At 38.8% G+C, this 17,258-nt stretch overlaps 2 protein-coding genes across 5 annotated transcripts in view; one reads left to right on the top strand and one right to left on the bottom strand.

Annotated features, from left to right (window-relative positions):
* Window positions 1-4,676, top strand: part of RAB5A (RAB5A, member RAS oncogene family) — a 17,993-nt gene extending 13,317 nt beyond the window's left edge. For 3 of the 4 annotated variants that reach the window (XM_054058793.1, XM_054058792.1, XM_054058794.1), the window contains exons 5-6: window positions 383-476; window positions 3,413-4,676. In XM_054058793.1, the coding sequence (XP_053914768.1) occupies window positions 383-476; window positions 3,413-3,528 (210 nt within the window). In that variant the 3' untranslated portion in view covers window positions 3,529-4,676. Of the gene's footprint in view, window positions 1-382; window positions 477-622; window positions 700-3,412 lie in introns of all 4 variants that reach the window. The other variant, XR_008448530.1, reaches the window with a different exon arrangement.
* Window positions 4,290-17,258, bottom strand: PP2D1 (protein phosphatase 2C like domain containing 1). The gene is given in 4 exon segments (XM_009570350.2): window positions 4,290-6,328; window positions 9,564-10,582; window positions 16,713-16,734; window positions 16,737-17,258. Coding segments are annotated over 4 exon segments (2,328 nt in total). The 5' UTR covers window positions 16,780-17,258; the 3' UTR covers window positions 4,290-5,084.

Genomic DNA, 17,258 nt, shown 5'->3' with positions numbered 1-17,258 from the left:
TGCCTTCTTAACAGGGTAATAATAAACTTTCTGACACTTGATGACACTTTCTGGAGCTTTTTTTTTTCCCTTGTTGTCACAGCTAGATCAAGCTTGTATTTTTAATAGATATTTTTATTTATGGTTTAGTTTTGCCTGAGAATTTTCCATCTGGATATTTTTAAGATGAGTAAGAATTTTTAAGATTGCATTTCTAAATGTTTAACTGTTTGGAATTGGAATCATAGTTTCTTCATAGCCGATGAATAACACATTGTCACATGAGTATTTAAACAAGGTAGTATAGAAATTATTCCTTAGTAGCAATAAAAGTACAATGTGTAATGATGGTATGATGATTAATTTTATAAATGAAGTAATACATTCTTATTTTAACTTCCAGGAAGCACAGGCTTATGCAGATGATAACAGCTTATTGTTCATGGAGACGTCTGCCAAAACATCTATGAACGTAAATGAAATATTCATGGCAATTGGTGAGTTTATGAACAAACTGAGAAGTTAAGGGAGTTTTTTAATGAAATTCATACCATCAAAATCTCATGAAGCGAAGATTTTTGGTTTTCACCTAAATTATTTCTGAAGTTTCCTCAGGTCCTTCTGTATCCTTTTTGTTTTTCAGAAGTCAGATAAATTTACTTAAAGCACAGTTGCACAGGTCTTCTGTCAAGCACCAGAACATTGGAATAGCTAAACTAGGTTAGTTTTGAATTCTGTCAGCAAGTTGTGTGCACCTGTTTTGATTCCATAATGAAAACTTGAATGGCTTCAAGTTTAAGCAAAATTAAGCTTTTATGCTGGCTTTATCCACTTTTCCCATAGGTAACCACAAAGCTTTATATAGCTTTTCTTAATAGTGAGGTGTACTTGGCACTTCTTAATCAAATTAGTGTAAGAATGTAAGTGAAAGTATATAAATGTGTGCCTTTTGATGGTGTGTTGTTTGCAGCAGATTCCACACTGCCTTGGGTAGATTAAAAACCTAGAATAATGTACCTTTTATGAGGCAGTGGTAATTGAAGCTGGAAACATTTCAAAATGGGAGGGCGATAATGGACTTGGTTAGGAAAAAAAGTCAAGTTTCGTTTCAGTCTTAACAAAATATTTGCTAAATACTTTCTGGTGTTAAAATTTTGTTTGAATTATGAATGCAGCAATCAAAAATACAAAAGTTTGGTCAAAGGCGACATATGTGCACTTAAATTCAATGTCCAAGTATAAGTAAAGGACAGTTCATTTGAAAGTAAATTTACTAATATATTTTTAGACGTAACATAATCTTAGGGATATCTATAAAGATGCTAACATGTAACAGTGAGTATAAATTACTAAGAAATTTTGTGAATTCCATTGATAGACACGAAATTTTATTTCATGGTTAATAAAATGTAAGTGGAGAAAAAGCATGCATTTTTAGGATGGAGACCTATTTAGTAGTACCCTTAATCCCTGTAGTGGCTTATTAAGCCTATTGCATATTTTTCACTACAGTGATATCTCCGTCCCACTTCTTTTTGTGGAAAAACAGAATTGCTATCAAAATTAAATGTTTCTGAAGAGCTCTTATCTCCTGCTTTCCAAGCCAATAAAGCAGAAGATAATTTGTGGTGTGGTTCAAACTTCCAGCAGCTGCAAATTAAATTATCACTATAGCAAAATTTTATAACAAATACTCACTTCATATTAGCTGTAAGTACTTGGGGAGAAAGAGAGGAACACAACTGTATGAGTTGAAGGTGTGTTATTCTTATAAATGCTCAGGATAGGCTTGCATTAATGATACTGAAATGCTCAGTTTCACTGTCCTGGTGAAATTTTAAAATTAATTTGCTTAAAGGTGCAATTTGCATTTTGGTTTGGTTTTTGGTTTGTTTTTGTTTTTTGTTTTTAAAAAAAAAAGGAAAAATTAATCTCCCAAATCCGGTTGTTTTGTTGATAATTTTTTATATCAACAATAATTCTTATCACTCTATGTTTTAATGAAGTATACAAAGTAAATTTTATAAAACAGTGCCCAACTAGTACTTGGGTATTTTGTCTGCTGGGTTGCTTGTCCATGTGAGTATTCTTTCAAAATTAATGAGTGAAATTCAGTTTTGTCAGTGCATCAGAATGAGATCTCTGCAGCAATGGACCGTGAAAGGAAGTCTTGGTGAGGATATAAGTATTCCATGGAACTTGGAATGGCCTTTTGCACAGCACAGGTGCATTTCTTGGGACCATGTGAAAATATGATCTTCCAGAATGGGAGAAAATGAAAACTGAGAGCATAGACAGAATTAAGAGATACAAGCTACAGCTACTTGTAAACTGACTGCATTAGAGCTTGTTCAGAACTTCCAGGCGAAAAGATTCATGTTAAATTACAGTTCTAGAATGTATATAGAGTCTTAACCGAAAGTGTTCTGAAGGCATTTTTCTACTGATACTTTGTCCCTTTGTGGTGTCTCAGCAGCTTAGAACCACACGAACCCTTGAGTTCTGTGACAGAGCAGCCCAAATTGGAAGGGAACTCGAGATCGTGCCCCCCACCCTTTAGTGGGGAAGGGGGTGTGGATGAGATTGCCTAGCCCCCTGAGACTACATAGCACCGAAACACATCTTGATGTGTACTCTGTTGTTGTTGTTCTGGCTGTTGTACTTGCATTTCATTCCTTTTAGCAAAAGTTGTTTTTTCAGAAGCTGGCCAAAGTAATTACTCTGGAGTCAAAACATACAACCGAACTGTAGAACAGAGATAGTGGTTGGGTCTTGACAACATGGGCAAGACAGCCCCACAGGAGTCCTTCTATATAGAACTTAGCTTTCTCTCCATCAGAAAATTAATAGGAGGAGCTACTGCTCAGAGGGGTAACATTTGTCACCCTTATTTTTCATGTCGGGACCAAGGACGTACCCTGGAACAACAGGGACGACAAAGAAATCATCACATTCAATTGACTCCTAAGAAGTAGTGAGAACGGACAGCTTGGGGCATGGTTTGATCTAGTTGTGAGGGCCATTTTATATATTGTATGCAAGTACTTATTCTGGCTAGGTAGCTGGGCTGTAGTTTGACTCATTTCTGTCTTATTTTGTGCCTTTTCAATCTTTCTGGATTTGTATTTTTTAGCACTAACATCCTGATCTTAAAGTGTGTTCTGTTTAGGTGGATTCCCACAAGAGCCGTCATTTACTGGCATACTATACCTGTGTGGATATGTTTTACTGCTCAAGTTACTAATGCATTTCACTATAAGGTAGTTAATAATTGAAAGGTTGTGTCTTCTTTTATTAGCAACACGTTGAATCAAATCAGGTCTTATAGTGATTATAGTGATATGCTTATAAGGTGTCGACTGTTTGTGTACTTGGATGATTTAATCTTAGTACAATCTCAGTTTTAACTCTTTATTTCTTGTTGATTTTATAGCAAAAAAATTGCCTAAGAATGAACCACAGAATGCAGGAGCCAGCTCTGCCAGAGGAAGAGGAGTAGACCTTACTGAACCCACACAGCCACCCAAGAGTCAATGTTGTAGTAACTAAAACTTCAATTGCTTTAAACTGTTCTGAATATTCTTCTGCTTCCTAACTGTTAATAACCATGGAATTGGAGTGCTTAACCAGGCCCAGTACAGCTTCCCAACAGTGAAGAGACTTATGATAATAGTCAAGTTCATGATACGGAGGGTTTTTTGACCTAAAATTTTAATATGCATGTATCCACCACTGGCTGTAATGTTTCAGAAGTAGAGGAGAGGTGGAAGCGGAATAAACTTCCTTCACTTGAAAGGTTTTAAAAATCGCTTACCGTTAGGGGTGTAGAAGAACTACTTTCTGTGGACCTGATTGGCCAGTTGCTGTAGCCTCGATACTGATTAACTGTTATAATAAATAGAATTGGGACTTTTCGTAATTCTCAATTGTGCTTTAAAACCTTTTTAGGAACAGGGCCTAAAAATTACTTAAACTTATTCACAGTATTGATGCAACCAGTTGTTTCTGCAGGTATCTACTGTTTAGTTATACATTCCATAGTTTAATAATTTAATTACAAATAATACTTGCATTAACAATTTTAAGAACCCTATGCTTATGGGAAAATGGAGTTTTAGTTGGTACACTGCACGTAAATTATATCAACCCAGTTAGTTTATCTAAAGGAGTTTGTGATAAATCAAGTTTAACTTCATTTCTAATCTGTTCAGAGGGTACAGACCAGTGAATTCAGCTTTATGACTTAGGATTTTTTTCCTCTACAAACTGTAAGAGCTCTTCAAGTAAAACCACAACAAACTCGATGTCTGTGACTTCTTTCTTGGTTTTTTGATCATTGCTGGCCATTACAGTTTGTTTTTCCCCTAAGGAAAAAAATTAGTGCACTAACAATTATGTACATCCAACTTAATTTTAAATTTGGATATTAATGTACTGTAAATAGGTACTCTGCATTGTAGTCTACATTTGTTTAATACTTTCTGTAATATTTAAGAGTTGCTTAAAGGTATACAGAATGTACAGTTACTTAAATCTAACTTTTTCCCCCTAATCAAAGGGGGTTTCAAGTTCTTCCTTTATGGCCAGAACAGTAATAAATGATGCTCCTGTATCTGTAACATAAGTACTGCTGTCTCTCAGTAATGAACTTTGCAACTTTGTTTTCCAAAGTACATTTTATTTTGATCTGTCCGGTATATTGCACTAATTCTTTTAGTTATTTTCATTATATGAAATCTACCAAGTGTGTCAGAAGAGATTAATTAGTCTATTTAAATGTTGAACTGATAGCAGAAACTTAACTTGTGCAGATTTGAAATTTGCAGTAATCTGGGTATAGCAAGGAAAATGACAGTTCACCAGTGTTTAGTTTTATATCGAGGTGCTCAGGTTTGAATAAAGTGGTTTAAAAAAAAAAAAGTTCTTTTATTATTGTTTCTTCTTGAGTTTCAGAAGGTTTTATTGCATTTGCACAGTTCCAGACAAGATGTCTGATTTACTATGTGGTTCAGCATTTAAGATGATTAGAAGTAAATTCATGACACAGCTAAATGTAAGCTTGTACTTTTTGCCCCATAGCACTCCAGTTATTCTGTGATAAATTTTTAAGTGTTGATGTAATTGGGTATCATATCACACCCATTTAGAAGTACAATCAAAACAGTAATATTATCTCTTGAACCTGCAGCTAGTGCAGTCTTTACCAGTTGTTCACTAACGTAGCTTGCTGCATTGTAATAGAGTGCCTCAGAGGTGAGGCACAAACTGCCTCTTCCTGCAGTTTGTGGTCCATAATTGGATGGGTAAGTTTCTGCATCTTCTTCAAACAGTGATGGTGGTTTAGAGACCACTGGGGATACAGTCTTTAGCAGTTCTTCACCAACGTGACTTGCAGGTTTGTCACAAAATACCTTGGAGTCCATTTTTTCTGCCAGATGTGGACGTGAGTCATTATTAGATAGGCATGCTTTTGTATCTTCTGGGAGCTGTTTCCTGTCGTCAGACCCTACTGCCACTTCATTCTCTTGCCGCTGCTTATGGGCGGGACTTGGAGCTGTTGCAGGGAAAGAGTCAGTGTCTGTTTCTTGCTCTGTGGTCTGTGACTGTGGCTGGAAGCTGTTACATAGATAAACTTTTCTGTCCTCAAATTGTTTCAGATCTTCAGAGCCACCTTGTATGCTAGAACTGGACTGTTTTACCTCTCCATTCTGCGTATTTACTTTATTGTTACTGAAAAGAAACAGTTCTGGATCAGCTTGATTTTTGTAGCCATCCATATGAGATCCATTTTCACTTTGTAAATAGTTCTTCCCAGAATATTTTGGCTCATTTTGTTTCAGATTGCCTTTTGAGTCATTGAGAAAAATGTCTTTATTGGAATATAGTATTCCATCTTGCAGATTATTAATGGCCTTTGAGTCATTTAAGTTGTCTTCAGTGAGGGGCATTGAATACTGACACTTAGATGAAGAAGTTCCATTTGGTTGAACACTTTCATGCATTCTCACATAATCAGTGAATGTTGTTAGAGTTAATGTATGTACTTGATTGTAGTCCAAAACCTCCCAAAGCCCATTAGAAGCTAAAATAAGAAACTGGCACGTGTCATCAATAGGGACAGATATTGTATGAGGTACAGGTATAACAGATCTTTTCAGTACCGGATCTCCATGATGTCCAAGACCTCTTGTAGTTTTCAGGAACCCCTCTACTAATCCATCTGGTTCATTTGTGCTGATGTGTCCACCATTCTGAAGTATACGATTTCTCTCGCTTACATTAGAAGTGCTGTGTTCTTTTGAGAGGCAGTAACTCTTTCCATTTTTACATAAGACTGCGTGTGCGTTACCTAAAATTGAAAGGACATAAGATTTTGAATTGTAGCATGCTGCTGTTAATTCACAATTAGCCTTCTGCTAAGGACTGGGAAAAAGATTGAGGTCATAGTTCAACTATGTACTGCCGCAGGCAACAATATATCCATCAATGATACAGGTTCTGTTTCACAGCAGAGCTTTCTGTAAGTTTTTGTCCCTTCCATTATTCAGCAGAAGACTATTCCAGAACCTTATTCTTCTGACTGCAACTAAACTCTTATGAGGAGTCTTAAGTGACATTTCATGCAGCCTAAAGTGCAGTCTGATAAAAATGTTGCACCTTGACTGTTTTTAAAGCAAGAGTGCTTTTTTTATTTTTTCAAAATACTTTTTTTTTTTTTTTTCCTAGGAGGTTGTGTGCTTTCGAAATACTGTGGCAGAATGATCTTATCAAGAAGTTTCAGGTTCAGACTATTTTTAGCAGTATAGTGTTTCTAATACCTAAAAATAATTTGGATGTCATGGAGAATTTACATTTTACTAACATAATACCTTAAATCTCTTCCTCTGTTAAGGGACCCAGGGGAGCAAGAGTTCTCACAGTCTTCATGAGAAGCTGAGGACTAACTTTTTTCCTTTACTAGGAATAGGTACTTTACCTTTCCCTCAATACTTCTGAGATGTTCATTTGAAATTGGAACACTGCAGGTGACTAGTCTTGTCAGGCTTTTATGCAGTGTTATGGAGTGCAGCTCAAAGAAAGTGATGTATTGTTTGAGATCCGCTATGGCTATGCTGGGAGAAGACCATTTTTTGTCTTGGAGGAGGCTGTTGGTCTGCTCCCATGTATTGGCATTAGGAAGAAAGTGGTGTCTTACAGAAGGAACGTGAGTGGAGTGGTAGCTTTCTAAGCACTAAGCTGGCTGCAGCGTGTGCATTTATGCTGTATTTTTAATATCTGGCTAGACTAGATCTCTGCAAAGTGTTTTGAAGTACACACATACAGTAGTTGTATTTCTTGGCAGTATTAGCATTGTCTAGTTGTAGGGGGCAGCTGTGTGTACTCTGTGAAGGCAGATTTCTCTGAAGGACGCACCTTTTCTATTGATTCTAGAATCTAGACTCCTTAAGTTATGCTGTGTGAGTGTTTCCTTGTTCTCCCTCCTTCCTCTGACTTCTCTGGAGAGCTAGAAGATTGTCTTAAAATCTTGTTTGAACCCTTGGGGTAAGACCACCAGCTGGAAGCCTAACTAACAAAGGCCATAGTATAACCCATGTGGAACAACTTGCATGAAAGAGTAAAATCTTGTCACTTTTGGATACAAGTGTATTCTCTGCAAACCAGAGAAAGGGTAAAAGAATCCACAAAAACTAGCTGACCTATCAATGTAGGACAAATCAAGAAGACAAAGCTGGCTCAGGCCACCATCTCCTGGTCTGCATATCTGACCATCCCCTTCAGTTGTTTACCTGGAGCTGAAGCAGCATGTCTGTACTTCTGTAAAAACACATAACTGAGGGGAAAACAAAGCTTGATGTTGTGTATGTCGTTTCCTTTGATGTGATACTTTTGGTGGAAAATTAAGTGTATTAGATTAAATAAATGAATTTAGCAGTGGTTCAAAATGTGGACTTTAGTCATAAAAGGCTTAAAGTATCTCTGGTCAACTTCAAGCCTTAACTCAGTAGCAGAGCTTGAGTTTACAGTATCTTTAATTGGAGCCAGCATAAAATCTTATCTGGGAGGGGAGGATAGAGGCAGATAACTAGAACCAGAAAACTTAGGTTGGATGAATTCTCCACCAACTTTGCTAACCTTCATCTTACCTTTCAAGCTTATCAGGGAAGAAACTAATTTTTATTACAAGAAGGTATAAACAGGTGTATCTGTTAGCTCTGACAGTATTGCAGCTTTTATGTGAGTTAATACTGTATTCCATTAAAAGTTTGACTGCACCTCCTGAAAGAATATTTGAATTAGTGCTAAGCTACCAGTTTTGATACCTGTAAAGTCAAGGTAGCTGTAAAAATGCTTGTTTGACATAGAGAAGGTATGGCTACAGCAACAAGCATCAGGGGAATGGAGAACAGGAAGGGGGTGGGGACAGACCATAGTTCAGTGTCAGTGCATGTTCAAGTTGGTTTATAGTGTTCTTTAGACTGGCAGAGGATTGCATGTTGTTATTTGGCATCAATTTTTCCAAATGTGGAGTATAACAGATTTTTTTGCCTCCTGAAAAAAATGAAGCCTCTGAAATGTTTTTTCCTACTGATCTTTGACCCTCTTGATTATTTCCTTCATATTTCTTCATCTGAAATTTTACTAAGTCTTATAAATTTACAGATTCTGTGAATATGCTCATCTGAGGAGGAAAGACAAAGACTGGAAGGCATTAGAGAATTTAGTCCATTTGAAACTATTCACCCAACAGCTTTTCTTTTTTCTTTTTATATAATTCTGCATGAGTACTTTTTTATGGGAGAGCAAGCATCTTGTAATCTTAGAGCTGTCTTATGTACACAAGAGAAATTAATTGGTAACAAAAAGCACCCAGTGGGAAGATGCAACGATTTGTGAAGAGCTGCAAGAGTTTCGTCTAGTGTTTCCTGCATCAGGGCTGGGTAGAGGAGTACTAGGAATGCATTACTGTTTCTGATTGTAATCAATAACTGATTTTCTACAGTACAGAAAATCAAAGCAGGGTTCTACTTCATAAGGAAACAGGTCTGAATACATCTTCCATAACAATAAATGACAACCAATTCATAATTCAGGTAATCCTGACAGATTGTGTTTTCAATTTTGCTGGTACCAAAATGTGGTGACACTCGCTCTCAATGAAATGAATGAATAAAAATAATATCTTTTTATCAGATCTAAAATCAGAGGATTTGTGATCACCTGCCCTAAAATGATGACAACTTAAACCTCTTGATTAAAAAAAAAAAGTCCTTACTACTCTTAGAGAAGTCACATGTATTTTGGAATCGTTACTAACAGTGTCTTTCATGTTACTGAATTGACTTTACTGCTGTAACTCGAATACCGTATTGAAGCTACTTATCTAATAAGCTTAATACTTACTTGTCTGATACCAGTTATCAGTTGCAACAGAATTTATCATGTTCCCTTCATATTGTCCAGTTATAACAATCGCTGCTTTTTATCTTCTGATATCTTCTGCCAACAAATCTCTAGATTAGCTTATTTTTTCTTGTTATTAGGTGGAGAAAAAAAGAAACCACCCTAGTAGGGAATGAACATACCTATATTAGCAATGTGCAGTAACCCAGCAACTCCTTTGGCTGTCTTGGCTGGTGGACTATGCCTGTTGTTTTCATAATGTTTATTTTCTTCTTCTTGAGTGCCATGTATCTCTTCACTGGGGATTCTTTCTACCACACAGGTAACCACTGAACAGCCAGTCCACCGAACTTTGGAAACCTCATTCCTTCCCAGTTGTAAAAGTCTATCCATTCTCCAAAAGGACTTGGCATATGCTTTGTGAATCCATTCATAAGCGTTGGTCTTGTCGGTCTTGTCATTGCCTGGTTTATCAGAGAAAATCCTCTCTTTTTCCCTGTAATCGGCCTTGAGTACTGTGGCAAAAGAATCTAGAATTTGCTGTTCATCCTTACTCTTTTTGTAGGAGGAATCCACTTGAGCAAGCTGGTCAAGAAATAAAAGTGGAAGCTCTGCTGCAACTGTTTCTGCAGCTGTCACACCATGAGAGCCATCAACTAAGCCTAGAAAACACGTATCTGACCTGTTTCCATAGTTGTCAAGCACTATAAATCTGTCTTCCATGTCTCTCTGCCATGTGGAATTTTTATCTTGGCAAATTGATAATGCTTTTATTAAAGCATTACTTGTTTTCTTAAAAGTACTGGGATTGTTAATATTAGCAAGATCACAATATGATGTAGGAGTGTGATTATCCGTAAGGAATTCAAATGAATAATCAATCTTCTGCCTGTGTGCCTCGGAATACTTAGGAATCTTGGTCAATTTTGAAATTAGTTTCTGTCTCTGAGCCAAAAGTGTTTTGTTGTCAGTCTTTGTTTGAGGGCTGTCAAAGCCCAGCAAATTTAGGGCTTTGTGTGTCTTCTTATGATAAAGAAGTTGGTACGGATATATTGTTTGTTGGCATGCAGAGCAAAAAATGTGCTTGGAATCATCGTTCTTGGGTGCTGTTGTGACCTTCTCCAGGTGATCTTCCTCATCTCCGGAAAGTTCAAAATCAGGTGGATTTTGTTTGTTCTGAGATTTTTCCTCCTGTGTCATTCTATAAAGGAGTTGAAAGTGTTAAGTTTTCATATTCATATTTCAATATTTTAATATGAGGTAGCACTACATTTACCTAAGCCTTGTTCTCACTCTTATAAACTCTGAATTGCATTATTGTGTACTAAGGCACACATGGTCAAGGAGAAACCCATGTGAGACTTTATAAAAATTGTATCTAATAACTGTTAAAAATCAGTAATACAGCAAATTCAAGAAGTGAAAAGTTTTGATTTAGATTATTGTACCTAGTGAGGTTTCAGTTGTTTCCTCCTAATACAATGCATAACCCTACACCTTCACACTGTTAAAACTGTAAATACAAAGCAGTTCCTTATCAGCTTTTCTGTATCTATTCATCACTTTCCAGGCATGGTAGTGGAGGATAATGGCCTCAAGTTGTTCCAGGGAAAGTTTCTTCACAGAAAGGGTTGTCAAGCTTTGGAACAGGCTGCCCAGGGAAGCACTGGAGTCACCATCCGTAGAGGTATTTAAAAGGTGTGTAGATGTGGCGCTTAGGGACATGGTTTGGTGGTGGAGTTGGAAGTGCTAGGTTAAGGGTTGGACTCGATGATCTTAAAGATCTTTTTCAACCTAAATTATTCTATGATACAGCCCTCAATCTGCTGTAGGACCAGTTTATGGGCAAGTCTATTTCTCCACAAGAGCTAAGCATTAGCCTCTTTTAGCAGGGGAACTTAAGGAGGTATGTGGTTTAAATAGGAGTAAAAGATAATGCTTTTACAGATCCCTTTTCCTTTTTTTTGCATGGTTTGAGTTTGAGACTAGGAGATTGCACAAGCCTCTTCACTGCTGTCATTGTGATGATGCATTCAGGTGTAAAAAATTTAGAACTAATACATACAGAAAATCTCATAAGCTGCTTTTTGTCAGCCTTTTAAATATGAACCCATTTTACATTTAGCATCTATAAAAGCCCCTTGGATTAGAGACAGAAAATTTAAAACTTTCAATAGAATGTTAGTTTGACTTCAGTAAACATAATTTGTAACAAGCATATAGATGTTTATATCTCTGTAAGTGGGTGTAACTGCCAATAAATCACAATTTCAGAGCACCAAAACAATCCCACTTTATTACAGTGTGTAAATAACCATGATAATGTATATAATTCATGTAGAACAAGAAGATATGCTACAGCTCTTCAACTGCAATCATTTTGCTTATAATTATTAAAAGGGCAGCTCTGATGTTCATTTTTTATAGTATACATACATTACTTATGTTAATAGCTGAAAACCTTGTAAAAATGAAGCATGAAACATTTCCTTTGCTCTTCTGTGAGGTAAAAAAAATTGAGTCCGCATTTCTTAATTTTCTTGTATTTCCCTCATCAGGAACAGATACAGATTCACAAGTTTTTTTGCTGTCAGGTAAAGTGAGATACTGACAACGAAACACACAAAGCTAAAGCACTCTCAGCTTCAGAAAGCAGAAGATAAAATTCAGCTTTCTAGCTCACTGCAGTTTCTCTGTGCCTATTTAGGGAGCCAAAATCGGGCACTGTTTAACGTTCTGAGCTGAAAATAGAAGCAGATAAAAAAAAAATAGAACATGTAGAAGGATGGGGAGCGAACCACAGTTTGAGATTGTATGTGTTTTCAGGGGCGGGGCAAAAATCCTGTTTACTGTTTGTGTCGCAACAAAGAGCCTCTTGGTCAGCGCTTACTCCTGCCACTGGGAAAAGGAGGTTGCTTCACCTCTGCTGTATGCTGCCTTGTCTTGTGAAAGGGGCAGGACTGAGGCAGAGCACAAGATTGCAGGCAAAGGACTTGGATCGTAGAGGATACCTGGTAAACCTTGTATTTCTGCCAGCCCTCTTTGTGGCGCTTAGAGTTGCTTGATGCTCATATAGTAAAGTGACATTATTTTCTGTTTCTGCAGTTTGGCGCTACAGTCTCATTTTTTAATTACTGATGATGTCACTAATTGATATTTGAGGACTTAGGATCTGATTGTATCCAAACAGGAGAGTCCCATATGCAGTCATCTCCCTCTGACACATCGTTCCTGTCTCCACCCAGAGCATGCTTCTTCCTCACTTACCTTTGTCACAGTCAGCACTTAGCTTACACAATCCCTAGTCCTGAACTCCTTCCTCCATGAGAGCTGGGGTTTTATTATTATCATTTGCTACATACTTGTGGTCTTAGAAAATGGTGACTATTATTGATGCTGAAGGGAAGATGGCTGTCTGCCTCCGGGTGACAGGAGGAGGCAGAGAATGGCTCTGTTATGTAAAATCGAGGTCACAGTCTCCCTGAGCTTCTCATCACACTATTATCAGCTAATATGTATAAGCAGGCCTCACTGCTGCAAATTCTTGCTGAATGAGCACTGGCTTTCTTGCCTCTCTTTTCCTTCTTCCTTGCTTTACTTCTTTCTGCTCAAGCCTTTCCTCTGCTCATGCCTCAGCCAGTGCTCCCCTCTCGGCACCCAGAAACAGCAATGGGACTCTTGGCATTGCTGTGACTGACTCCTGCCAAGGACCCACCATGAGTGGCCAGTGGGGCTTTAGCATTTGCGGTAGTGCAGCCTGACAGTGCTGTGCAGTGCATGCCCTGTGGCACAAGCCAAGCCAGGGCAGGGTAAGCACTGTCACCTGTGCATGGGCTGTTGTACCGGTCCCGGTTTTACATGGTCACAAAGCAGCAAAGTGACAATATCTTATGTGAAAACCCTTATACAGCCTTTCTTAAACTCATGTGAGACCTCTGAAAAACTCTTCACCCAAAAAGGCTAACACATTTGCTAACCCAGAAGCCATGCCCTACTCCTCTCACCAGATTTAGCAGAGCTGGCCCTCCCATTCTCCAAAACCAGCTGCAGAGGGAATGATGCAGAAAGAACAAGACATCTTCTCCCAAGTGAGTCAACTCAGGTGTGCGTAGTAGCCTACTTACTGTATCCCCAGAAGTGATGATACAGCTTCAAGGAAGTCTTGTTATGAAAGGTGTGGAAAGAGATAAAGATAAAACCCGGTGAGTTACGGGAGCATGCTGGGGGCAGAGCCTGCCTTTGGGACTTGGGAACACTCCCACCTCTAGGCTTGATAATACACAGGAAAGAAGGAAGTGAATAATAATTAAAATAATTATGAAATAAAATAATTAGTCTCCTTACTTATCTTCTTAATTGTTGCCCAAAACTGGAATCTTGGGATTCCAGGCCCACCAGTTTTGTGTCATATAAAATGGAAATGGTACCCATGATTAGATCTTCTTAGGTGAGTGTTATAATTTGTGACACTGCTTGGGCAGAGGTGCAGCTCCTCAGGTGGGAGGAAGCATCTGGAAGTGGGAAATGAGAGTAGCAAAATAATGGCAAAAATAGCTCTTCCTATACTCGATATTTTGCGCTTGGTCCCTGTAGCTGGGCCTGTCTTGGTGGAGCAGAAGTGGCAGTTCATAACCCACTGAGTGGCTGTGTGGGTCAGAGAGGCTGTGAAGCGTTGAGTGGGGATGACAAGCCTGTTGGGCTTGGCGTGGGAGAAGAGGCACAGCAGACATAAGGTTTTGGAGATCCACAAGGAGAAATCTGTGGCAGAAAGATAGGTGAAGACAATGTAACCATGCCTCCTGCACCTTCCTCCCAGTGACATGCTGCCTCCCCTACCCTGGAAATCCACATCTAGAGTTACTGCTGTACTCCTGGGGTTCCTCTGCCTTTTCCAGCCTTATAGACCATATTTATAGTTGGTCTAAATGGACGTTTTTAACCTGTTTAATTTCTGCAGCTTAGACAAGCAGATAGCCGTGGAGCTTGCAGTTCTGTCCCTAGTTCTTCGATTTCGTGGTGCTCTCCCACACAGATATGGGGCAGGTGCAGCAGTGGGCTTGCATAGTTGGATGTACTTAGGTGCATCTTACAGAAATAAAAGGGATGTTTTTAATGTGGAGTTTTATTATCTAAATTGGTGTCAAGGGTGCTGCTCAGTGGCTACTTGGGTGCAGCTGGCAGAAAGGAGACCCCTTCCCTCCTACCCAGCTGAGCCTCTGCCAGTCATCCAGGTGTGTCTGTAAGGCTGCCAACACCGACAGACCTGTCCTAGCCAGGGATGGGGTGGTTAAGAAAAACCGTTAAAGTACATCAAGCAGGGTCCCAGAGAATTGCAGGCATCTCTGCCACATATTAAATAGCAGGAAGAAGAGGAAAATATGTTAGAGAATGGAATAAACAGAAGAGATGTGGGGAGGTAGAAAAAAGGTGAAGGAAAAATAGACAGTACATTCCATGTTTGCATGAAACAATCTAGAGCTCTCAATACCATGAAATAACACGGTGTAAGCCTATGTGGTGTCTCCAGATGGCTAAATAACCTTAACTAGCAGCTTCCGAACTTGGCACACACACTTCACATTGTACTGGCAAAGGCAGTAAATGTCCTGTGCTGCGTGAGCCAAGCCTTCAGTTTTCTCACTCAGTTTTTTTGTAAAGCAAAACTGACTGCAGTCAAGCATCCTCTGGGTAAGAAGTGAATATAAAACTGCTCCATCACTAACAAGAAGTTCATGTTATAAAAACAGCCAGGAGTGTTGCAATGACATTTTCTCCATTGTTTTTTTTTTTTTTTATTTTTTCCTTTAGAAACTGGGTAATCGGGGTGTGATGTTCCTGATAACAGACAAAGGCCTAGTGGGAAGGTCTGCCATCTGCATTAATAAAGTCACATTTAAACCCCATGGGAAGCTACCAAATGCTAGAGACAGCATAATGAACAAAAGTTTTGTACTGTTAATGCTTCCAGTGATTCATAAAATATTGATAGCAGTCCTGAATGCTGGTGGCCAAGGGGGAGGTCACTTCACCCACGAGGAATGTGCTAATGAAAGGACACAATAGGATTGGAGAAATTCCCCGGAGGGGCAAGAGCTGGCTTTTCACATTTGCATTGAATGGTAAGAATATAAACAGGTGGGAGCTTAGGAATGCAGTCCCATCTTGAACAAAAGGAGAGTGAGAGAGGCCTGAGTTGGGCACACTTGCTCTGACCAGACTGGGAGAGAGGGATGAGGGGTAGAGGTGGGCTCCCAGAGCTGGGCAGTGGGCTGGGAGGAGAGGCAGCATTCAGCAATAGGCTGCTATTAGTTGAGTCATTCTTTAATTTACATGACCAAGATAGGCCTCAAATAACAACTAGGTAATAAGCAGGCATCAGGCGCACCCTAAACTGCATTTTAATTTCCTCTTTTGTGACTTGGCATCAAGAATGCAAATGCCTCCTTTGCTGGAATAACGTGCACCCTCTTGTATTTAAGCCTGCCGGGGGTTCACGTGAATTCAGGCAAAAGCAGCAAAGGTGAGATACGTGTCCCCTGGGAGCATGGGCTGAGCAGGCTCCTCCTCGGGCTATCAGCAGCCTGAGAGATCTGAGAATCACAAGAGCCCTTGCTCCTGTTGCATCCAGCTCCTGGATTGCCTAATTTCATGCAGATAAGTAGTCTTCCTGAAGTCATGGGACTTCTCACCTGAGTTTTTGGGATGAGCAGCGCAGGCAGGAGGCAGGCAGCCAGGCTCGCTTGGCTCCCACCAGTGCTTGCTAAACACTGGCTTCAGAGTCTGTTTTGCCTTGTGCAAACCCACTGATGTGCCCCGAAGGAAAGAAACTGAAAAATGTAGTGAGGGTTTTTCAGACAATGCTTTGAGTTTGTATCTAATTTAATATCCCCATAGTGGATGTTTAATGATGAAAAATAAGAACCAGAGTGATTCTGTTGTGCTCAGTTATGCGTGCATTACCATTAGGAAATGAATATGTAATTGTGTGTAAATTCAGTCAGCAGAAAAAAAATATCGTTGATATATGAAACTGAGAATGACATACATGCACACACATGTCAAAACACAATTTTTTCGGTCTTTTTGTAATAGTGTAACTTGTCATGGCCAAATTATATCAGCTGAAGCTGCCACAAGTTACAGTCCCAGCAAGCAAATTATCTTTTTATTCCTCATCTTGCCAAAATTGTTTATGTAATATTTTACTCTTCACTGGAACAGTTTAAGACTAAGTCAAGCTTTTTCTCTTATTTTTTAAAAAAAGTCTTTGCACAAAGTTAGAATGAGAGCAATTATTTAAATGTGTCATCAAGTTAAAAAGAAAGACTTACCTATTTGCAGTGAAAGAGTAACTTTTTGTAAGCTGTTTCTCTGCAGTAGCAGGCTGTAGTTCTGCATGTTTAGTGAAATTAGTGTTTATAAATGTTACTATAGTAACTGTATCCGTAGTCACGGGCTGGTAGACTTACTGTTCTAGTTATCTAATGAGCAGCAAGGTAAAAAATAATAAAAAAAAAGACAGTGTGGTTAAGACAGCTGTGCTCTTAGATGGATTCAAGAAGGAACTGCAGTAATTTTTACCTTTATACTAACCGGTGCCTTACTGTATGAAATATAGCAGTGTTTTTCCCATTTAGCTCTCATAAACACACTATGAAATGTAAACAAATATTCTGGCATTTAATTCTGTACCTGCTTCTTAACAATTTCCTCTTTGATTTTACTGTAATAGAAGTAAATATCAGGCTTTTAAGGATCTTCAAAGAATAAGGTGGAAGAATAAGGTCGTTCACCTAAACTACGATCCTGTGAACGCTCACCTGTGCAGTTTCAGACATAAATGCAGTTGCCTTAAACATCAGTGGAGTTACCTGGGT

Source organism: Cuculus canorus, chromosome 2 (genome assembly GCF_017976375.1).
Source record: "Cuculus canorus isolate bCucCan1 chromosome 2, bCucCan1.pri, whole genome shotgun sequence".
Lineage (NCBI taxonomy): Eukaryota > Metazoa > Chordata > Aves > Cuculiformes > Cuculidae > Cuculus > Cuculus canorus.
This window is presented reverse-complemented; position numbering and strand designations above follow the sequence as displayed.